Source organism: Choristoneura fumiferana, chromosome 17 (genome assembly GCF_025370935.1).
Source record: "Choristoneura fumiferana chromosome 17, NRCan_CFum_1, whole genome shotgun sequence".
Classification (NCBI taxonomy): domain Eukaryota; kingdom Metazoa; phylum Arthropoda; class Insecta; order Lepidoptera; family Tortricidae; genus Choristoneura; species Choristoneura fumiferana.
Window position 1 is genome coordinate 21,107,367 of NC_133488.1, and position 25,184 is coordinate 21,132,550.

At 40.0% G+C, this 25,184-nt stretch overlaps 1 protein-coding gene and 1 pseudogene across 1 annotated transcript; both read right to left on the minus strand.

The window, feature by feature from the left end:
• LOC141437254 (uncharacterized) overlaps positions 1–25,184 on the minus strand; it is a 36,818-nt pseudogene that overhangs the window by 7,933 nt on the left and 3,701 nt on the right.
• On the minus strand, positions 20,981–24,410 carry LOC141437117 (uncharacterized). Its single transcript, XM_074100339.1, has 2 exons — positions 22,826–24,410; positions 20,981–21,452 (listed from the first exon to the last, which is right to left on the minus strand). Exons 1-2 carry the CDS (start codon positions 23,125–23,127, stop codon positions 20,981–20,983), a joined length of 774 nt encoding a protein of 257 aa, XP_073956440.1. The 5' UTR covers positions 23,128–24,410.

Genomic DNA, 25,184 nt, shown 5'->3' on the forward strand with positions numbered 1-25,184 from the left:
AGGGTTGACGGGCATTAGGAAACTTTAATGAAGGGGCTCTATCATGCGATATACATACTTACTAATAGCCAAGACGCAGGTGAAGCGAAGGTACCTAACTGAATCGAATGGAATTATTAAACACGACAATATGTATAGGGTGCGGGCCTCAGACGGGGTTTTAAATGCATTGCAATGTTCGATTATAAGTAGGTACTCGCTTCATAACTGAGCTACTTTTTAACCCCCGATGCAAAAAGAGGGGTGTTATAAGATCGACCGCTATGTGAGTCTGTGTGTCTGTCTGTATGTCTGTGGCACCGTAGCTCTTAAACGGGTGAACCGATTTGAATGTGGTTTTTTTATTTGAAAGCAGGTTTTCTAGCGATTCCTAAGAACTCTAAGAAATGTCTAAGCATATTCGATCAAAATCGTTTTTTTTATTCGACTGGATGGCAAACGAGCCAGTGGGTCTCCTGATGGTAAGAGATCACCACCGCCCATAAACATCTGCAACACCAGGCCAGGCCGTTTCAGCCGTTTTTGAGATAATTAACTTTGAAGTGACAAAGTTTTTCCAACTTTTTGTTGGTTATGTTTTGCATTTTTTTTTCAAAACATCAAGTATTTTTTTTGTATATTGAAGAAATGTAATTGACAGCAAAATGATAAAATATTTATCTTAAAGAGATGTCAAAATATTTAAAGGCTCCTGTACCAAGGAAATTTCGCTCTCGTACCATCAAGTACCATGAGTTACCTCCTCGTACCAACACTGGCTTCCGATACACAACATTGAGGACCATCAATTGTCTAAATTGAGCTTACTTATTTCAAAATGTCACAAAACTAAAGTAGTCAGTTATATGCGAGTCGAATCGAACCTTGCATTTCAAGGCCCATGGTCAGGGGCACCATATATCTTATTATTATTATTATGTAAATTCTCTGGTCTCCGCGATACAGGCCGAGAGTCTAGTGCGGAGTCCGCCGATGAATCTAAATTGTAACCTTGTTATATTTCAAATAAACTCTTTCTTTCTTCTCTTCTTTCTATTATATCGCTAAAATTTTCTCGACGTTTCGGCCTCATTGCAGCGCCCGTGGTCGCGAGTAGGTACACCATTGCAATATCGAGGTAATTTTTAGCAATATCCCCTAACGCCCAAGTCAAATTTTTGATTTATAAAAAAAAAAAACACGGGACAATTCACACCAATTGACGTAGTCCCAAAGTAAGCTTAGCAAAGCTTGTGTTATGGGTACTAAGCAACGAATAAATATAGTACATATTAAACACCCAAGACCCGAGAACAAACATTCGTATTTTTCATACAAATATCTGCCCCGACGCGGGAATCGAACCCGGGACCTCAAGCATCGTGGTCAGGTTCTTTAACCACTAGGCCATCTGGTCGTCTAAAACGTCAAACTTTATGTCATTTATGATAGAGTTTCAAGTAAAATTACAATAAGTCCTTTATAAAGGACTGGGCGATAGGATATAATGACGCGTTTATGTCCCAAATGTGGTAATTATAATGAGTGAAAATTGCGAAAGGTTAAAAATAATCCACTGACGATGACAATGACCTGAAATTTTGAAGCATGTATGAGTGCTTTTCAAGCGTGGTAGAGCACTTTATGCAAGCCGTCTTTGCCCCTGGCTCGTAGCCAAACAAACTCAGCCGGCTCAATATCGACAGGTATTCTTTATCGGAAAATAAGTCGATTCATGTAACAGATGCAGGGATTTTCCGGGTATTGGTATGAAGGCCTTCTCATGATTTTATTCAGAGATTGTGCGTAAATATGTTATATGTTGGAGATTGAAACGTGAAGCTATCGTCTGGGAAAAGGGGATCGCCAGTAACTTTGAAGATGTACTTATTTAAGGAATCATAGATTCACATCTTGACCTAAATACTGGAGCGTTAAATCAAATAAATGTCTGTTTTATTCATCGTTTGTGAGCGTATAAGAAAGAAAATTCCAACGGCCCGATTGATTCCGCTCCGAACTCCCCGACAAATGGCGTTCCTGCCAAAATTTATGACTCGATTATACGGCTTCCTATCTTTATTATTAATGCCCCCATTACGGCGCGGGTAAAAGTCCCGCAAATATTTAGCAGGCCGGCACCAACTGCGGGCCGCTGACTTCTGCAACCCTTTGTTTGCGACCGACATTACAATTATTTTTGTTAATGTACCGCTGATCATTCTGCCGCTGGGTTGTTACGGTCAACCATGCAGAGGGTACACTTAATGGGACATGTGGCAGGACCTGTCATGGAAAAATTCATTGCCAGATTGAGGTAACTTTGCGATAAATTCCGATGCTCGTGTAATTCGTCTCTACCTATTACTATAATCGAACCCTTATAATTATAGTTACCTACTTAATTCACATCCTAATTTAATAAAACTCATTTTGAATACACGAATGCATTAAACTAGAAGGTATTAAGATCCTGAACATTTTTCAAAAATCTAGTGTGCTTTATAGAGCCACAGAGTATAACTGTAATCATCGTATAACAGGTGGTTTTCTGTCCTGAGCATTATTCTAGAGCATTTTATTTATTACATTTCATCTTTGGTGATAATTCGATGAATACGCAAATTGAGTTGAGGTGGTAATAAGCGGGCCACATCGCCGGAAGAACAAATAACCGTTTGGAGGAGTAAGGTCCCCGAGTGGCGACCACGAGCCGGAAGACGAAGCGCTGGCAGCTGGGCCTTCCACTAGATGGCAGAGCGGATGTCTTCCGGTAGGTTGATGATGAATAAGTTTTTGTTAAAAATTACATTTTTAAATACAATTTTTTTGCTGTCTGACTTTTTGTTGACTGTACTTGCATTGTCATCAAAGCTACTTTTCTGTTGAGGAGTTCCGTTCTGCGGAGACGATCCAAGCCCGTCTACCAAAATTTCACTAAGTACCAGATTTACATAAATGGGCGTTTTCAAAAAAAAGTGTACCCTTTCTTTTTTTAATTTTGGAAATAATGGTTTTTCGTACTAAGAATCAAGAGCACAATCGATTCCGATCGTTTAAAAGAATGTCCCCATTTTTTCATACAAAATTTTACGAGTCAGTTTTGTCACGCCCATACTGTCGTTTTTTGGGGGATTTTTTTTTTGAAAACGCCCAAATATGCCAAATTTCAAGTCAATCGTGCCAGTGGAAGTGGGTCAAATTTACCTTCCAAGATTTGACCCAAATAAACAAACGACCAGAGTAAGTTAAATAAAAGCTTGTAATAATTTGATTATAAACCAACCCAGTCAGTAATCGAACGCAAATAAAGAAACTTTATTTTGTGGTTACGGTGGTTACCTACTAGACTAGACAAATAATATATCTGTTATATGTAGGTACATACCTACCTAAATTCCACACACATAAAGATTTATGATTTATTTATGATTTAAGTACTAAAAATAGAGTGAAATCGAAGCGGACTCATTTTGTTCCCATGGCCTTACGAATAATTCAGTGAACAAGGCAAAAAGTGCAAAACTTCCCTCGCTGTCCACTCATGCTTTTAGATTCAGGTCCTGAACTGAGCGGCGGGTGGGGCGCTGAGGGGTAGGGGTGGGGGACTCGGGGAGGCAGGGGGGCAGTTATCATCTCGACCCCAGCCACAGCTCGCGTGTTTGACAATTTTAAATCGTGTTTGTCACTTGACGCTCTTAGGGGCTTGCTTTATGCGTGCGCTTAGTTGCAATCCTTTCTGCCACTACGAAGCCGCATATAAGGAACATTGTGCGTAGCTTACGCTCTTGGCCAATTTTTTATTCTATTTGTCAAACAAACTGAAAAAACCTGTAGCTGAAACACCAAACTTCCATCTTCCTCCCTATGAAGAAAACTCCATCTGAATAACAAAGTGCAGTGCAGCGGGTCATTACAAAGCCCCAGTGACTGCCGGCGCGCCGCCGCGCATACTGATGCTGCAGGGCTACTATACGAAACTCGAAACTCGAAGTTCGTATCGTACCTTCCCTCTCGGTCTCGTATTAAATAGTATGTGTCAGAGGGACCGCACGACACGAACTTCGAGTTTCGAGTTTCGTAGTAGCCCTGCTGGACTTGCCAGACAGCCAAAACAAGTGTACCTCATACCTAAAACCTAATTTTAGAGCTTTGATCTAAATAAAGGCGTTCGTTATCGGTTAGCAAGATTTGACATGGACAGTGGATGGGCTAATTAGACATACCGAAAGAAGAACTGATATACCTAAATGGCTTATGGGTAAGACAATGGTGGCTTAACGTATTTTGTACTAAACGGATCATAGGACAATGAAATGACCTACTTGACGGGTTACATACCTAAACCATAAAATCAAACCAGCAAAGGACGAGTCGGGCTACGGTTCCGTATTAAGCGACAGTAGTGAAGTTTGAATTCCTTACGTTAAATACCAGAATATACTTTTTAGCTACTAGACACTAGTAACTAGAGGGAGGGGGGATACATTGACTCTAACAAAAATTAACACTTCAAAGCGGATGGACGGACATGGCCACGGGTGCCGGCAAGATTACTTTCAGGAGAGTGCATTTCCTCTTGCATCTGCATTAGGAAGGTGCATTTATTCATAGGTTTTATTCTGTATCTAAAGTGTTGTTCTATATATTATATTTTACGCCAGGGTAGTGCAAACCCCCTTGCACTTGTATCCACCCATGGACATGGCGAAACTACAAAAGTTCCAGGTTAAGACTTAGGAAAGAAATGTGGAAAATACCTACATACGAGTACGTTACGAGTTTCGTAGGCGACGTGCGTGTCGCTTCGCGTTTCTTCCCACTAGGGGAGACAAATAGTGCCTGCATATATTTTCTCACAGTACATCTTTGCCTTGCAAATTGCAGTCAACGTTACACGATTTTAAATTCAATACATACGGAGGGGATTCTGCAGACGGGAGGGGAGTAAATTGGATTTAGTTCGCGACTGCACACCTTGTAATGTTAACTGTAGAGGGCTTGCAGGGAGGCTGAGGCTAGATGTACCGAGGAATATTTCAATATTTTTATCTCAGTGAGAGAGTAACGTAATTTAGGCTAATTGAAATTCATTGCAGTGGTCCAAGCAGATGAGAAACAAGTGCGAGTCGGACTCGCACGCCGAGGGTTCCGTACTTTGTAGGTATCTATTTAAATACTTATTCAGTGTTAGCAGAGCCTTCTCCTTAGTAAAATGTACTCGGCGTGGGGGGCGTACTTATATAAGTAAACTTAAAGTACATATTTCATTGAAAAATTTGTACTTCACCAAGTACATTCGGCAGTTATTGTTACAATTGATTTGTATTGTGAAGTACACAGGGACTTACGAGGCTACAGGTTTTTCGGTTATAGCAATTTATGCCTGTATCTTTACATATACCTACTTACAGTAGGGTATTGAAAGAAAGAAATAAAATGTTTATTCGGCAATATCTTGAAAAAGTAGCACAGAACAAGCTTTATTTTTCTGCAGTAGATACAATTTGAATTTTCTATGTACCTAAATATTTATTTTTCTAGATAAAATAAGACAGTTTCCAACTCTGTTAAAAAATGTCGAGGGTCATTTCATTACTGAGACTGACTGAATTTAATGAGGGTAGATGGCGGACTACTCATTTAACTTTTATTTTGTTAAGAAATTGATACAATTCCGCGAAAGCGAAAAAACGACAAAGAAAAAGAAAGTATTTTATTCAATCCATGCCTTGCGGATGCCGATAGGCCGACAAAGCGCTTCCTTGAATAATGACATCGTAAAAGCTGAAAACGTGAATAAAAACAACCGCCTAAATAAATAATTCATGACTTTTAAATCTTAGGAATTTAGGTAGAACTATACGGTAAGATTTTTGACGACCGAGAGTTTGTCTACGAAAGCCTTCGGAAAGCCGAACGGGGCAGATAAGCCCGAGTCTTGGCTGTTTAATGAGTATTTCAGTATATCTATTACTTAATGTATAAATAACTAATGCATAGAACAGTCACTAGTACCTACCAACACCTGCACACGAAAAGCATGCATAAATATCTGATACCTACATACTCTATTTCTAGAGCCGGTAAGACGTGTCAGATATTTATGCACACTCCGCTGTGGCAGATATTAATGCAGGTGGCTGTACAGTCAAGTTCATAAACTTGGGAGCAAAAATTTGATCAAAAATATCTGACTGAACACGCTTCTACGCCGTTAACAATAGAGTCGTGTTCAGAAATTTATGATCAAATTTTTGCTCAGGAGTTTATGAACTTGACTGTACAGCCACCTGCATTAATATCTGCCACAGCGGAGCGTGCATAAATATCTGACACGTCTTACCGGCTCTAGAAATAGAGTATGTAGGTATCAGATATTTATGCATGCTTTTCGTGTGCAGGTGTTGGTAGGTACTAGTGACTGTTCTATGCATTACTTATTTATAGATTAAGTAATGGATATACTGTAATACTGTAACCCCACTAAGCAGCGTTGCTTACAAGTATTGTAAGCAAGGCTGCTTAGTGGGGGACTATCTATAGGTGTCAATCATCCCATGATTTATTTATTCAATTTGTTATTAAAAGAAAATGGAAACTGAATTTTATTTCCATTGTGTTGTTTTTACGTGACGTCAGTAAAAAATATCGCAAAGATGTGTAGACTTATGTACTGCATCCGAAGACATACCTAACTCACGCTTCTCTCACAAAAATCCCGTGGTTTCATTATGGTTGTGCAACTTTTGCTGTCCGTAAAAATACATCGATTCACGTCAAGGCGCGTCCTGTTCCGTAAATCAAAATTTCCCAACTATTTCCACCCTGAAAGCGTCCCTCAAACAAAACTGCTCCCTGTCCGCCGCATAACAAAGTTTATTTAACAAAACATTGTTGATTACTGGTCCCCCAGATGGAATACTGCCAGCAACAACAAACAAAAGCACTCTTTACGTTGGCACTTTAAAGTGTATAATCGTTTAAGGCGGGCGCCCTCGGGGGTGAACGACCCTCGAGCCGCCCTAGATCAGTGTTGTGCAACAGTCTGGCTGTTACGCCGACAAGCCAGGGTGCTAATGGTTTACTATGTAATTGGGCGCTTATTTATTGGCAGCGGTAACAGGTACCACAAATACAGAAGCTGGATCAAGTAACAATGATTCCAAATAATGTAGGTATTGAATCAACTAGACGTTACTTGGCGGAGGTCCTTTAACAATGAACTGCATAATTATAAGCAACTAGCTTTTGCCCGCGGCTTCGCTCGCGTTAAATTTGGAGTAACATACATTTACTTTCTGCGATCCTTTTTTCGTGTTTTGATTATTTTTTCGGAGGATTATATGGAAATACAAATACAGACAGATTTTCTTTTAGACAGATGGTGCAAATTTTGTAATACAAATATCGACCTACATACGTAATTAATTATGATTCTTACCAACTTTGAAACCCTATGCTTCGCTGATTCAGGGTTAGAATTTTAGAAAACGTTCTTTTGCCCGCGACTTCATACACGATATAGGATTATATCCCGAGAAATTGTAAAGTTCCCGCGGGACATGAATTACTGTTATGATCTATTTTAATATTCTTAATTGTCGATTAGAGACACATTGTAGCTTTCTATTATTGAAATAATTTTGAAAATCTGCCTCAAAATTGAAACTTATTTTTATTCTGCGGAAAGTTTGCAATTTTTTTTAAAGTAAGTAGTCTAATGTCAATCAGGGATAGTGTATCTTTCTATTGATAAAATAATTATTTAAATCAGCTCAATAGTTTCAGAGATGACCCCCAACAAACAAAGAAACAAACGAAGTTGAGATATTTTCCTATTCTTTCTATTTCTCTAATCTTTGCCCTAGTGCACCTCTGCATTACTTTAGGTCCATCTATGCCAAATTTCACACCGTAGCATGCTGAACGGTTGTGTTGCTCTGAAGATGAGCTCTGGTTGAGTTCGAAACGCGTCAGTCAGGTGATAGATGGATTTGTGTGATTTGTGTGCTCTAACAGTGTGGAGGTGGAGGAACTGCATGAACACACATTGCATGGGCACAAAAGTAGCTATCATAAAGGTCGCGGGTGGGCAAAGTAGGTAATTGTGTCAGCTCATTGAACGTATGTACAACATGTACAATTTCGTATCTATGCTATCAGGCCTTGAGGAGTTCCGTCATCAGCAGACGACCCTGACTGCAGCATCAGGCGGTGTATATCATATATTTACGTGAGTGGAAAATATCAGGTCGCTGAACTGTGTAACGATGCGGCAAGTAGCGCGTCTCAAGTTGCATAATTTTAAAAGTCATGGCCATGTAACTTTGTCATGTTTTTTTCCCACGGAAACCTTAAAATTTTCAGAAATTTTTAATTGGTCAACCTGTAGAATACAAATTCTTGTAGAATTCTAGGTTTATTTTACAAAAACTCTTCTTCCTATTATTATTATAAATGCGAAAGTTTGTTAGTGAGTGAGTATGTTTGTTACTCTTTCACGCTAGAGAAACGGCTAGAGGCTAGACGGATTTGGATGAAATTTGGCATGTAGATAGCTGGGCATCTGGAATAAAACATAGGCTACTTTTTATCCCGATACTCCTACGAGATAGGGATAGAATCTCGAAATAACAACCGGTTAGCTTAGAGTAATGAAATTTGGGATGAATGTTTTTAATGAAACGTCAATGAAAACCACGATGTAATGAGAATTCCCACGGGACTTATGTAAAATCCCAGAATCTCAATTCAACCTCTGTACCTAATGTAATGATTTACACGGGCGAAGTGATAAATATATACTTAAACCAAATAACTTGCATGCTTGCTTGCATTATTGCTTGCATTCTGGCTTGCATGCTTGCTTACATGCTTAGTTGCATGCTTGCTTGCACGCTTGAATGCATGAATGCTTGCACTATTTCTTGCACATTTGGGAGTATGCTTGCTAGATCTGTTGTATGCATGCTTGCTTGCTTCTTTAAAATGTTTATGGTTCACGCGTGCGAAACATGCTCACTTGCAAGCTTGCTTAGATTTTTGCTTGCATGCTTAAATGCCGCCTTGAGTACGAGCTTGCTTGAACTATTACTTGCATAATTACATGCTCACTTGCAAACTTGCTTAATTGCTTGCTTGTTTTAAATGTTTACGGTTCACGCGAGCGAAAGCCGCGGGTAAAAGCTAGTTCTGAATAATTAACGGCGTCAGAGAACAAAAGAGTTATGACCAACAATAAATTATGAGAAACATTATATTATGACTTGTAACCATTATGCGAGCCGATATTTACCCAACTAATACATAGACGTTAAGCTATTTGACCCGAGTTATGAAATCCTAATCGAACAAGCGGCGTGTACCTACTTCAGCCGGTATAATCCTTCTTAAGATAAACAGTACCAGGTTATAATAACAGAACCTGAACAAGATTATTTATTTTAAATCGTGTTTTCTGATAGGATACGTATTTGAATAAGCTTTGAAAGAAAAATAGATATGATATCATATCCATAAAATATGAAAATCGTATTGTAGACCTTTTATTGCAGATACTCTTTAAAGCAATCCCTAGACCTAGAGGTATAGGGTAGGTTAGGTTTCCCTGCCGCTAGTCTCGCCGGGCGGAGGCAATCAGGCGCGAAGGGCGGCGGGGTCATTCATCACCGCTCACCGCCAGCGCTCATCCCGATATCGCTCATTCCTTTTGTCCACGACTCTACACCACAAATAGAAGCATAACTAGGCACCAATATACCCAACGGGGAACTGTTCAGCGTATACGTACTATATTAGCTTCCATTTGAAAGGAAATACTCGGAACGTGAACCCGTTTGCCTATTTTGTCACGTCTTTGGTATATTTTAGTCAAAGCGTAATGTCGAATCGGAACTTGGAGTAGGTAAATGCTTATGTGCGAATAAAGCCAAACCACGACCCTCGGTGGCATGCTTGACTGACGTGACGAGTTTTACGACCGCAACCCTACGTTTGTCTCCCATCTTTGCTTATTCCAGATTTATTTCTCAATACCAATACTTAATAGAAATTCTTAGATTTTTAGATCACGTGCCTTACTTGTGTAAAATGTGAACCTATTATACAATACGGTACTAATTTACCTAGCTTATATAATTTCATCAAAATGTGGAACTCGTAGAGCTACCCAATCCTTTTCATTTGAAAAGATGCCAAAGAAACCGGAAAAATTTGAATAGTATTTAATGAAAAATGGCCCCACGTTGGGCGCCAATGAAACGAGGGCCGTGATTGGTCCGATCGCTTATTACTTGTCACCCTAAATCCCAGGATAAATCGTCACATAAATCTTTGTAAGAAGCGGTGAGTTAGTGTTAATCAGTGTAAGAGATTGGAGATCCCCTCTAGGGCGGATTAACCGGTATTGACCGACGGCTGTGTACTTGTCTCAAACAATAACATAACTATAATCGATAGATCGTAAAGAACCTATTTATGTTTCATACCCTCGTGCAGTCTGAATCGCTTGTCACGCTGTTTTGTTTGTGTATGGATAAATAATAAACTACATTAGGTATAAATTGACGTTGAGTTAACTTATTAAAAGCCCCATATTGGGCGCCAAATAAGTAAGTAAGTCGTTTTCACGATTCGTTTAGACAGTAACTAACTTTAGGTACCTATACGTATCCCATAAAAGTATACTAAATAAGTACCTATAAGTTTATGTAGATCTTTACGAGAATGAGCAAATTACCTACTACTTTTAATGATCATTTTTATGTTACGTAGAGGTCGTTAACTCTACATAGTGCGTTGTGACATGACATGCACGACAATAAAACACTATGTGGCCGTATTAATTAAACGGTACAACTAAAAGGAAGGCTTCAAATTGGAATGATTGATCAATTACACTCCACTGAGTAAATAGATGAGAATTTCAACCCCTGTTTTTGCGGGTTGTTGGACAGCGGTAAGCAAACCCCGGCACGCGCCGAGCGTCGCCCCGCGTCGCAACTCGCAGCATCCCGTCTCTATCAACACATCACAACACTTGAGTATCCATCACTGCGGCACAACTCTCAACTCACCGTATGTAGGGTCGGTTTGTGGGTGAACTAAGCGAGTCGGTCTTTGTTATTGGTAGTGCATTGAACCAGGAAGTGCGCGACGCTCAGCCCTCTCGGCGGTCGGCGGCGGACTGAGGCGCGCGGAGCGTCGCCACGTTCGCCTACACGCAGACAGACCGCAAAACTTACGTTGCGTTTGTTATGTAAAGCTTATATTTATTAAGTTTACTACGAACTGAAATCTTACTGCCTAAAACACGAAATATTTGACTCTTAAATAGTGGAAACACGAACAGCAATTGCAATGAAATATCTAGTTTTGTGGTCTTTATTGTCTTTATGTCGTCTAAGTAAGTGCTTTATCTTTGTTTATTCAAGCGAGAGCCTTAACCGTGTAAAATTTATTTTAGACCGTCTGCGCCGTGTGACGCAATACCTAAGGTCACGGCCGCGGTCACTGAACTCTATTCCTAAGACAGTCTGTTAAATTATCTGTTTTGGTATGCAAGCGATCGCACAGCCTGTTTACGGAATACGTAAGTGATTAACGTATGGAAAAAAATATTTTTTTTAGATGTTTCAATTACTGAATTTTCTGTCAGATGATCCAAGCGTCTGAAACTTGGACACGTGGGGTCATTCACGTGTCGGAAATATAGAACCTAAATTAGGGCAGGAGAAAAAAGGAAGAAAGAAAGCCTTTATTAACTTTATGCTACCCTACAGGATGCTTATATTCTCTGTAGGGTAGGTATTATTAATCTAGTAGTTTGAAGACTGGACTAGTTCCAATGCGTTCCATTCCTGCGTGGTGCGAGCGCGGGGGGGCGATCGATATGGCGGATGGCGGGAACGCGGAAAGCGCGGGAAGCCGGGAGCGTCGCCATGGCTACCGGCGCAGCGCGCAATTAGCTCGCCGATTTAATTACCGACTGCGTGTGGGCTTCTATTTAATTTCGGCATAAAGCCCAGTTATTTGACTTGCTAGAAAAATCGAGTTAACATTGCGAGGCCGAGTGAACGAGTGAAGCGTTCGATCGAGCGCTGTAATCCTACTAATATTATAAATGCGAAAGTTTGTGAGTGAGTGAGTGAGTGAGTATGTTTGTTACTCTTTCACGCTGAAACGGCTGGACGGATTTGGATGAAATTTGGTGAAAAGTTAGTTTATAACCTGGATTAAAACATAGGATACTTTTATCCCGGTATTCCCACGGGATAGGGATAAAATCTCGAAATAACAACCTCTGGGCTTAGAGTCATGAAATTTGGTATGTAGGTAGTTGGACGTTTGGAATAACAGATAGGTGACTTTTTGACCCGATATTCCCACGGGATACCTAGGGATAAAATCTTGAAATAACAACCGCAGGGCTTAGAGCCATGAAATTTGGTATGTAGGTAGCTGGACCTCTGGAATAACACACAGGCTACTTTTTATCCCGATATTCCCACGGGATAGGGATAAAATCTTGAAATAATAACCACTGGGCTTAGAGTCATGAAATTTGGTATGTAGGTAACTGGACGTCTGGAATAACACGTAAGGGACTTTTTGACTCGATATTCCCACGGGATACCTAGGGATAAAATCTCGAAATAACAACCACTGGGTTTAGAGCCATGAATTTTGGTATGTAGGTAGCTGGACCTCTGGAATAACACACAGGCTACTTTTTATTCCGATATTCCCACGGGATAGGGATAAAATCTTGAAATAATAACCGCTGGGCTTAGAGCCATGAAATTTGGTATGTAGGTAACTGGACGTTTGGAATAACACGTAAGGGACTTTTTGACTCGATATTCCCACGGGATACCTAGGGATAAAATCTCGAAATAACAACCACTGGGCTTAAAGCCATGAAATTTGGTATGTAGGTAGCCGGACCTCTGGAATAACACATAATCTATTTTTTATCCCGATATTCCCACGGGATAGGGATAAAATCTTGAAATATTAACCGCTGAGCTTAGAGTCATGAAATTTGGTATGTAGGAAGCTGGATGTCTAGAAAAAACACATAGACGTCTTTTTGACCCGATATTACCACCTAGGAATAAAATGTTGGAATAACAACAGCTGGGCTTAGAGGCATGAAATTTGGATGTATGTCTGGAATAACACATAAGTACGCTACTTTTTATCCCGATATTCCCACGGTATAGTTTTGTAACTAAGGGACCTTATACATCTCTGTATTATTATTATTATTATTATTTCGTATTTTTTCTTTAATTGTATACTGTAGTTTTTAAGTATTTTATTTGTAATTATTTTATTTTGAAAAAATGACTTTCTGCCAAGTTTCTTGCGGCGCATTCTTCTTGGCAATGATGGTCTTTCCAAAAGCGCTGGTAGTATAAAAAATAACGTGTAAAAGTGCCCATTGCGGCCTATTTACTGAATAAATGATTTGAATTTGAATATTGCATTTGAATTTGGATAGGGAAAAATTTTGAAACTTCAGCACTGGGTTTAGGGTCTTGAATTTTGTACAGTTATTCACAACACAACCTCAATGAAGACCACGATATAAATATTGGAAATTTCCAGGGGAATTTTGTAAAATCCCGAAAATTTCAATTGTAGCTACCACACCGAATAGTTTACGCGTGCGAAGCCGCGGGTAAAAGCTAGTGTAAGTATAATTATGTAATGCTACTTGCACGATTCTTCCCCGTCTTCGTTCGTACCTAGCGAATCTTTCAGTACGGTATGGTACCCGATGCTTTTAGTATTTTAGCAACCAATGCAAATAAATTCTAGAGGACTGTAGACCGCAAACGTGAGCTTGAGAGACGAGTTTTGTGTACAAAAGGCCTTCACGCAAGTCCATACTTTATCAATGAACTTTTTACGCTTTTTTTACCTCGCTCCAATTCAATTCTTAAAAATATGACTTCATCTATCTATACTCGTATCTATCTGTTAAAAAAAAAATATACCTCTCTGGTGGAAATAGTTGATGAGCGGAGCGAGGCCAGGTAAATAATAATAATAATAAAAATATTAAATATCACGGGACAATTGACACCAATTAACCTAGTCCCAAAGAAAGCTTAGTAAAGCTTGTGTTATGGGTACTAAGCAACGGATAAATATAATTACATGGATAGATACATACTTAAATACATATTAAACACCCAGGACCCGAGAACAAACATTCGTATTTTTCATACAAATATCTGCCCCGACACGGGAATCGAACCCGGGACCTCAAGCTTCGTAATCAGGTTCTCTAACCACTAGGCCATCTGGTCGTCAAATAAATAAAGCGTTAATAATAATAATAATAGGTAAATGAAGCGTTTCTATTGGTTACTTAATGAAAAACACATTCCTCTCAACAAATCCTCGTCCATTATTGGTGGAAACGCTGCTTTGCGCTTCCTAGAACTACTGAAATCTGAAATGCAGGCTGCAATTAGTCTTCCACTTGGTCCTTAGGAAGTTTCCCTGCCGGCCGCGCGGCCGCGTTAGGTATTAGTTTGGGATATTGCTGTCTTTATCGCTCGTGACATAAGCGCTCGCAGCCGTCCCCCCATGCCTTCCCGTAGGTATTATAGTTTTCGAGAAATTTGACTTGTTTCAGTCATGACGTGTTTCTATTGTCCCCGGTCTACCCATATGAAAATCTGAAAAACCACAGGCATAGATAAAATATTACGTCTAGTCCATACTTACAAAATTTCATCTATTTCAGCTGCCTAGTTTTCAAATGAGACCGGGACTACGTTTGTATGAAATTGACACAGCACCTGCACACACGTGTACGAGTACACCCCGGGGTGAGTTACGGGCCGTTTACTGCCCGGAAAGCAATCCCGCGGGAAGCAATCGCAAAGGGGCACACTCCAATGATGAGAGTGGTAATGAATTGCTGCGGGCTTTGATGCGTCCCTCGGATAAGTTATGGAGGCTTAATTGAGGCTTTTTATTTGATTAATTATGAGTATTTTATCTAAAAGTGTAAGTAAGTGAACATAGTTAGTAGGTAAGTACAGCAACAGGATAAGGACAGCAACAGTAGCACACAAATGTACAGTCGCGATTAGGGATTGTTGAGCCACTACCAGGCCCGTATAATCTATACCTACTCTGTTCTATTAATGGCTAATGAGCATGATAATATTTGCTACAAGTATGTAAGTAAGTATAACTGGCGCCTAAATTATGAACAGTTGCGGGTGGCCCAACAATCACGGTTCGCGATGGTAGCTAAATGAAAAACTTTGGCTTGTGACCATGTGACTGTCTGTCTCTGACCGACTGTCTCCGCGAGATCTGTGCCCTATGTAAGTTTTCGGTAACAAAATACGTCTCGATCACGTTCGCGTTAAAATCTCAATTTTTTATGGAAACACGAACATCGCAAACGTTCCGCTAGAGGCGCTGTTCGTGTTTCCATACGAATTGAGATTTTAACGCAAACGCGATCGAGACGTATTTTTTTAACCGAAAATTTACACTAAGGGTACTGTTCGTACTAAATACATCAAAAACATTTCGTTTGCCATCCAGTCGAATACAAAAAAAATTTCTTTCTTTCTTTGAAAGTACTATAATTTTTCTACCCGGCTGCCCGAAGGTGGGCTATGTTTTTCGAGCGTATGTACCTAGGTACATTATGTCGGTAGGAATACTGTTTGGACACATGCTGAGTGCAGGCCTTTTCGGTGTCCTGTCATGTCACTACGTAATTTAGTTTTTATTGTTAGTTTTAGTATTTTAGTCTTATTACTGTACGGTGGTGATATTGATGGAACCAACTAAAACTTGCTTTCTTTCTTTTCTGCTTATTTCTTCGGTTCTATCTGCAGCTTAAACGGCGATGGTTTCCAATATAAAATTTGAGGTACATCAGCCAAATATGTGGTCTACCACCCTAAAGTTGATAATCGTTTGCATGCCATAAAACAATAATGCAAATTAGACGTGTCTGTCAACTTGAAAGTTCGCTTTAGCGACATATTCATTTGATAGGAACTTGTTTAAAAATTGATAGACCACTTATTTGGCTGATGGTACCATTAGATTAGTCAAAACCGTCGAAGGGACATAATATAGACATCATATCAGCCATAGGACGTCCACTTGGACGGCCTCCCCCAGTTCAACAGTGGAACTCAATAATGACACTTTTTGAGCTGGTCACGATTTAGAATGGGTGTAGGGTTTGAAGTTTAAGTTGCTTACAGAGTTCTAGACTGTTAGACTTGTTTTTGTCTTTAGTCTTTATTAAAAGTTTTTTTAAGGCAATCAGGTTTATTTCGAAGTTTTCACAGGATCGGAATGCACGCCTGTAGGTATAGTCCTCAAAACTTAGCGGCGACTTGAAGCCCAGAGATTAGGTAGGTAATTTTACATTGTTAAATTCTTTATACAAATGAAGATCACGCGCGATGTAATTTCTGAGAATTCGAAGAACTTTGTAAAACCCGAAACTATTCCAACTGTCAAATCGAAACGTTCACAAGAGACCCCCGATTTAGGGCTAGAAATGAACGTGATGCATGTATCGCGTCGCAGTAGTGACGTGTGTTTTTCAGGGCTCGCCGGGGTCAGTGACCCAGGCGCCGTAAAGCGGTCAATACCTACACTTTCATTGATGACCATATAGTGCTTCTCTTTCTTCAAAGGGCAAAGGATGAGGCAACAGCGACGCGGAGCGTTCGAGCTTGTTGATGAACGAGAATCGAGATTGTTCGAGATACGCGACACGCGACTTACAAACGCACCCCCACGCGTTAGAAAGATAGAAAGAAGAAAGAAAATAATAAATAAAATAAATAAATAAATATCGTGGGACAACAGGTTAGAAATAACCACGAACAAAAAGTAGGAAAACCCCCGACATTGTCACTTCAAAGTTCAATATCTCAAAAACGGCTGAACCAATTTTGATAAACCATGCCTAAGAACCATCGCTAAAAAACCTGCTTTCAAATAAAAAAACGGAATTCAAATCGGTTCACCCGTTTAAAAGCTACGGTGCCACAGACAGACACACATAGCGGTCAAACTTATAACACCCCTCTTTTTGCGTCGGGGGTTAAAAACCGAACCCAAACCAGAACCGGCAAGTCGGAGGGGGGCGGGCAGCGGCACGCATTAAAAACCGGACAGTGTGTCGACACGTTACGGAGTCCGGTTTTATAGGACTGGAGGCTCTTCTAAAACCGGCCGGCCATGTGAATACATATCCGTTTTTACAGATCCGATAGTTAGTAGAGCTCACAAAACTTGACGCCGTGTGAACGGGCTCTAAGTTTTCATCTAAATCGGTGAAGAAAGTTTAAAGGGCAACACAACACAGAGAGCGGGCGCGGGTCGTGCGCGGGCCCGCGACGGGCGTATTTGCATGGCGGTATATGGAAGCCTTCACACAGAACGCGGGCGCGGGCGCGGGGCGTGCGCGGGCCGCGCCCGTCGCCCGTCGTCACAAACAGCGCGCGGGCCGAGCGCAGAGTTACCAACTCTCAAAAATATTTATCCCTAAAACTTAAGTTAAAAACCCCTAAAATTGCTATAATTAATTGAAAATCCCCCTAAAACATGTTAGTATAGGTAGTGCCACAAGAATTGAAGTGAATGATTACACACACAGCAACATGTCGTATAATGACATCAGGCAGGATTGTAAGTTTGATATACTTACCATTCAGTTTTTTTTTTAATTTTCCACCCATCGGCTTACATACAAAAAATCTCTACTTTACGTCTATGGGAGGTACCCAAAAAAAATTTTTTTTTTAAATTTTTCATTGTACAAGTATCATTTTGTCGGATAGTTTTCATTATATATCCGTGCAAATATCAAGAAATAATGTGAAATATAAGAAATACAAAATAAATATAAAAAGCAAAACTTCCCAAAAATCCTTAAAAATACCCCAATCCCAGTTATTTACCCCCTAAATTTGAGGGGAAAAACCCCTAATTTGGCAGCCGTGCCGAGCGGCAAATGGCCGGTGTTTGTATCGCGCCGCCGCTTTGACACGCGCCGCCTCTGTCAAAGGATGCCGCGTGCGATTTATGGCTTTACCTTCGCACGCGGCGTCCTTTGACAGGTAGGGTTGCAACGATATATCGAATTTTTGATAGTATCGATAACTTTGACTCCACAGTATTGATATATTAGCATTGCCTATCTACAGTGTGTTACTGGGCTACCGGCACCAGGCTTTTTTTTAAGGGAAGTTAAAGATACGCTATTTCTGTAACTTAACCATTACATAAATTTAAATAATAAAGTAAAATCCACACTGTTAACTTTCTAATAAAAATATAATTGTCAGCCATGTACAGCTAATTAAATTGACAAGTACTATATATAAGTAAATATTATAAATGCGAAAGTTTGTGTGCGTGTGTGTGTGTGTGTGTGTGTGTGTGTGTGTGTGTGTGTGTGTGTTTGTTTGTTACTCCTTCACACTAAAACAGCATTTCAATGACATTTGGTACGTAGATAGCTGGAATAACATAAAGGCTACTTTTTACAACCTTTTATTTAGTTTCACCTGTCCCGTTGTCTGTCTGTCCGTCTGTAGTCAAATTCTGCAAGTATATTTTGACCACTTCCAGTAGTCAGATTGACTTGAAATTTGGAATACTTATGTAAATTGTGTAACAATACAATAATCTGGTAGTGACATCCTGGTAGTTCAGCCAGGATCGTCTCCGCAGCACGGAACTCTTCAACGGTTAATAGCATCGACTTGAAATATGGTATGCAAATGTAGTTTGTGTGGTTGCAAGACTGTCAACAAAAAGTACAGTCACAAAAAAAGCTTTTATTAAAAATGTTTTTTTTTTTACCAAAAACTTGCAAGTTAAATTTGACCCACTTGCCGGCATCCGATTGAGCTGAAATTTAGCATGCATGTGTAAATCGGATGACAATGCATTATTATTATGTCATGAAGCTGATCTGATGATGGAGCTGGAAGGTAACCATAGGAATCCGGTAATTAAATAACGCAACCGCATCGAGTTTGGGCTCGTTTGATTCGTCTTGATGAGTACTTTGGTCGGGGTGAATATGCGACCCTCTAAACAGTTAAAAACAAATTAAAAGAAAAAAACCGACCAAGAGCCTATCGGACACGCCCAAAATAGGGTTCCGTAGCCATTACGACAAAATTAAGTAATATTTTTCTAAGGATTTCGTATTTTATACGGAATCTCCCAAGTTTAAAGTTGAATATTTCGCAATGGACCGGTACTGATTCGACCGGGGAGTCATCCAACGATACCCCACACTGGCCACGTCTATAGCGATTGGGGTGAGAAAAAAATCACCCCATTACGTCTATCGGAGGTAGCCTAAATCATTTTTATAGATATAAACATACGGTATCAGTGCAAAATATACAGCTGAACGTAGCATTGATAGTCATGAGCATAACCGCAACGGTCACACGACACCGACGGCGAAAGCTATAAGGCGGCGCTTTCCAGCCGATTCCAGGCTCCGGAGAGGGTCTGCCTTCACATCGGCATCATCAGCGACGACCAAGGCGCTAAACATCGAAATATATATTGTTTTTTATTCGACTGGATGGAAAAGCGACGCAGGGTGCGCACGCACATCTAATCAAAATCAACCCACCGGCCATAAACATCAGCAACACTAGGGGTATTGCAGATGCGTTGCCAACCTAGAGGCCTAAGATGGGATACCTCAAGTGCCAGTAATTTAAGTATCCATATTCAGTCTCTAGAACTTTAACTATCTACACACGCTTTCTTATAATGACGAGTATTTAATTAGTAGGTACATACATGTAACTTAAATTTATTTTTCCTTTTTAGTTTTCTAATAAAACCTTGTTTTTAAAAAGGTTTTTCCTTTTAATTTTATTATATTATCCCGCGGCGGGCGCGCGAGAATGCATGCAAATTTCAATTCTCGTCTCGCCTTGCCGTTGGAAAATCACCATTAAGATATAGTTAACGCAGGATAGCAGGATACCAATAAAAATAATAATTCTATTATTAAGTGCATGTATTATGTAAGTTCAAACACAATCACTGTATTGTTCATGAATAAATATTGAATTGAATTGTATTCTTTACAGACGAAGTTGAAGGAAACAACTAGTTATCGACAATATCGCGTTGAATGAAACGGTCGATAGTATCGATTATCGATCTTTTAATTTCCGATATAAATATCGATATCTTCATCTATCTACTTGCAACCCTAACTTTACATTACTCGTACTAGTCGTACTAACCGTAACTACATCATTTCATTACGATAACAAACAGACAGCGAGCGCGCGCGAGTCATGTCATGAGCGCTCGAGCGGCTTGTATTGCGAGCTTCGATAATATACTTTGTTCTGTTGTAATACTTGTAATTACTGACGAAGAAACTCATGGAAATAAATGAAAAAATTATAGAATGTGTTCGTAAACACAATTGTTTGTGGGAGCCACGAAATAAACATTACAAAAATGCTGTGTTGAAGGCAAGAGTTTGGCAGGCAATTGGTGAAGAATTGAATGAAAGTCGTAAGTATATTTTATGTTATTTATTATTAATTGTTATTAAAATACGTAACAAATTTTTCTCTAATTTCAAAGGCCTCACTTGTCGATCGTCGATTTGTCGGATTTATCGATGCTAGTCCAGTCGTGGTATTTGCTTCTGTATCGTGCGAAAGAACTACATCAGTATTACCACGTCTGATAATTATATAGTTATGCAAGCACGTTGTGGCTTTGACCACATCTACTGCAGTTTCAACTGTACATTCCATCGGTCTTCTATATACGCGCCATTTGTGTGTTAATATCCCAAAAGCATTCTCGACAACACGCCTTGCGCGGCATAGTCTATAGTTAAAATTATTTTTTTGTGAATCGTGTAGACTTACGGCTCTTGGAAAAGGTCTCATCAAATAGGGTTTTAATCCAAATCCTTCGTCTCCTATCAACACGTGAGGTACGGGGTCAGACATTCCAGGCAATGGTTTTGGAGGAAGTAACATATTGTCGTGAATATATTCTTGATAAAATCTAGAATTTTCAAAATTGCGCTATCGCTATGACGACCATAGCTTCCAATGTCAACTGTGGTAAATTTGTAAAATGGATCTACTATAGCCAGTAGAACTACAGAAAAAATATTTTTGTAGCAATAGTAGTTCGAACCACTATTAGGAGGGCATTTGATATTTACGTGTTTGCCGTCAATACTTCCGATACCATTGGGAAAATTCCAAATTTGCCTATAACCGACTTCCGACTGCCTCCAAGTATCTTCTGTGGGCGCGGGCATGTATTCCGGTTGTAGTGTTTCCCATATTGCTTTACATACTTCTTTTACTATATTTGAAACTGTACTGCCTCCAAGACGAAAAGAGAAGGATAAACTTTGAAACGAATCCCCAGTCGTTAAATACCTGAAATAAAAATATTATGTAATTAATATCATTAATTAATTGTTACAGATGAATCTATTAAAAGGAAATGGAAGAGCATGAGAGATGCATATATGAAATATAAAAAACAAATAAAAGGAACGACAGGAAGTGGAAGAAAGACAATCAACTTTATGTGGGCTGCCCAGCTGTCATTTTTGGACAGCAGTATAAGTCCAAGAGAAACTGAATCCAATATTTATGGAGAGAATGGAACCCCAATAATGACGGATTCAGATACTTCGACTCCTTCGCCATCTACGCCATCTACGCCATCAACGTCATCTACAAATACGAATCCCGATACCGATGTAACAACACAACCACTTTCTCCAAGATCGCCTCGTCCATTCGAACCGTCGGCCACATCCCGTCCAGCGAACAAAAAGACTGCAGAGGCAGACGTCGATAGCATAATAATAGATTTTATTAACAAAAAAAAAGAAAAACCACGGTACGACGGCATTGATTACTTATTCTTAAGCTACGCACAAACATTTAAAAAATTAACGACCCACAAACAAGCTATGCTCAAAGTGGACTTAGCTCGACTATTTTCAGAAGCAGAACTTAATGAACTGGCTTCACCACAATGTCCACAATATGTGCAACGTCTGTCACCGACGTATTCTATGATATCGGAAACCTCGGACAGTTATACATATAATACGAATCATTCAGAAAACGCAGCGAATGTAACAAATACTTTATTTTCAAATACACCTCGACATGATTTAGCCCAAGACTTGTCATATACAGAGGCTTCAACTTCAACAGACCCACTTTTTACCCGCTTACGGGGTTACCGACACCACAAAAACAATTTCCAGTGAATTTAAATTATGATTACATTACATGATTATTAATCAATCGATCAATTAATATTAATCATTATTTGATCTATTAAAACTGTTTTTGAGCTTGTGCACACTAGCGTTTTTGCCGGCGGTTTCTCGGCGGGGCGGGAACGCGGCGTGCGCGACGCGGTACCTCTGCGATTATTTGCCGCCAGCGTGCCGCCACGGAGACGCCGATCGCGTATGACCATACGTGGCTTAATCGCCGCTTCCACGTGACGGTACCGCGGCGGCGCGCAGGCGGCGAATAATCGCGGAGATACCGCGGTGTGCTCGCAGCCGCCGCGTGCGCGCCGCGTTCCCGCTCCATCGAGAAACCGCCGGAAAAACGCTAGTGTGCACAAGCTCTTAATCTTAAGTAGATAATTATGTTACGATTTTCGTTAACACCAATAATATTTTAAAATTGTATTTCGGTTAAATTGTAAAATTGTATTTCGGTTAAATTGTAAAACTTATATATATTGATTCTTGATCTCAATAATAAACAGTAATTACCTTAAACAAACTGCGAGTTTTTCTTTTGTAGATATTGCTGGCCTCCAATTTGTATCGAGTTTGAATATTCTTGTACTCAGTTTTTCATGTAACTCTTCAAAACTTGCTTTTGACATGTGAAAATACTTAAAAAAACGATCTTCATATGATTCGAGTTCTTTGCACAGTCGATGATACTCTCCAAATTGTAACCTTTTTTTATTTATTTCATGTACCCATATCCTTTTTTTTTTCCGCAGTCGATTTCTTACAATTAATAAATTCAGCAATTCCTCGTCTGTGTCCGACTCTTCCGACATCATTAAACATACTGCCTCACCACACGAGGCTCACGATAGCCGCCAGTGTTGCCAACTTCCTAGAAATTCGAGTCCCTAGACTCAAAATCAAGTCACTTAGTCGCTAAAATTAATTTTACCAGGCAACAGGGCACTGGCGGTCTGAAAGGTTGGGTTACGTGAAAAAAAATGTTGATAACTAATTAGATAAATATTATAATTAATTAATGACATATCGTGTAGGTACAGTCAACGTAATAAATAAGAGATCACTTTTGTACCTTGGCACTTTAACGTCATTGTTACGGTCTGGTGCCTTAAGGGCTAAAACTGGGCCTTAAGGGTCTGCGAGCCTACTAAATACAAAACACATGTTAACTCGTACGTATCTTTAATCAGACTGCCAAATAGAACATACAAAATTATTCAAAATTGGTAAAAAAAGTATAAAAACATAAATTCACTTAAAAAAGGTTGTGCCTTCGGCACAGTCACGTTTGATAAGCCATACGAAATTGTGTAACGACTGAAAGCGACAAGGTACCTATACCTAAAAAGTAATCACTTATTTATGACGTTGACTGTCGAACAACATACATAATATAAAAAAAACACTTACTTTTAATCCCATCCCACTAATATTATGAATGCGAAAGTTTGTAAGTCTGTTTATTTATTACTTCATCAGCCATCATCATCACGTCAAAATCGCTGAACCGATTTAGATGAAATTCGGTATACAATGTATCCCGCAGAAACTATACAAATTTTCCGGGATAAAACTATACTATGTCCATCTCTGTGACTACAACTATATGTATACCAAATTTCATCTAAATCGGTTCAGTGGTTTAGACGTGATGAAGTAATAAACAAAAACCGGCCAAGAGCGTGTCGGTTTTTTTTTATTTCGATTATTTATGCTGGCTCGTGCTGAGGCACCGACTTCGAGCTAGTAGGTACACCTAGGAAAATATTTTGAAGGGTTTTGTAGTCGGTTCCATTTATTGTTATTTTTTTTTATTTGTTTGGAGTCGGTTTTACTTTTTTGTTAACCACATATATCTCGCGGTACTGTAATAATTCTGTGTCGAGTTGACAAAAATGTATCCATTATAAGTTTACCTAGATAGTGTAACTTTATTACTAATAGTACATTACTGCAGAGGCCATGAAGTAAGGGACGAGTTCGGGGTAGAATAAAACGAGTCCAGCAATCCCTGTTCTGGCCGAGGCTTGTATAGTGCTTTTCTCAAACAATGTGAGGAAATATTTCATCCATCCATCCATAAATCCATCCATCCATCCATCGCCATCCATCCATCCATCGCATACATTTCCGAGCATGTTTGAGAAATAGTACATTACTGCAGAGGCCATGAAGTAAGGGATTGATGGACGAGTTCGGGGTAGACGGCCGAGTCGTAGACGAGGCCGGATAAAACGAGTCCAGCAATCCCTGTTCTGGACGAGGTTTGTATAGTGCTTTTCTCAAACAATGTGAGGAAATATTTCATACATCCATCCATCCGTCCGTCCGTCGGTCCGTCCCATCCATCCGTCCATCCATCCATCCGTCCGTCCATCCATCCATCCATCCATCCATCCCCCATCCATCCGTCCGTCCATCCATCCATCCATCCATCCGTCCATCCATCCATACATCCATCGTCCGTCCATCGTCCGTCGTCCGTCCATCCGCCGTCCGTCCGTCCGTCCGTCCGTCCGTCCGTCCCGTCCATCCGCCATCCGTCCGTCGTCCGTCCATCCATCCGTCCGTCCGTCCATCCATCCATCCGTCCGTCCGTCCGCCCGTCCGTCCATCCATTCATCCGTCCGTCCGTCCGTCCGTCCGTCCATCCATCCATCCATCTATCCATACATCCATATATCACATCGCATCGCATCGCACTATCGCAAATGCTTACAGAGTAGTGGTGGTTGGCTGTTCGTAATTTTTCCTTTGTCAGTTTAATCTTAGTAAGCAAATTTAAAAAGTTAGAGCAGCGGACAATAATGGATTTTCATACATACTTCATGGCCTAGGCCAAGAAGTTATGTAGGGAGGTGGTAGGGAGCCA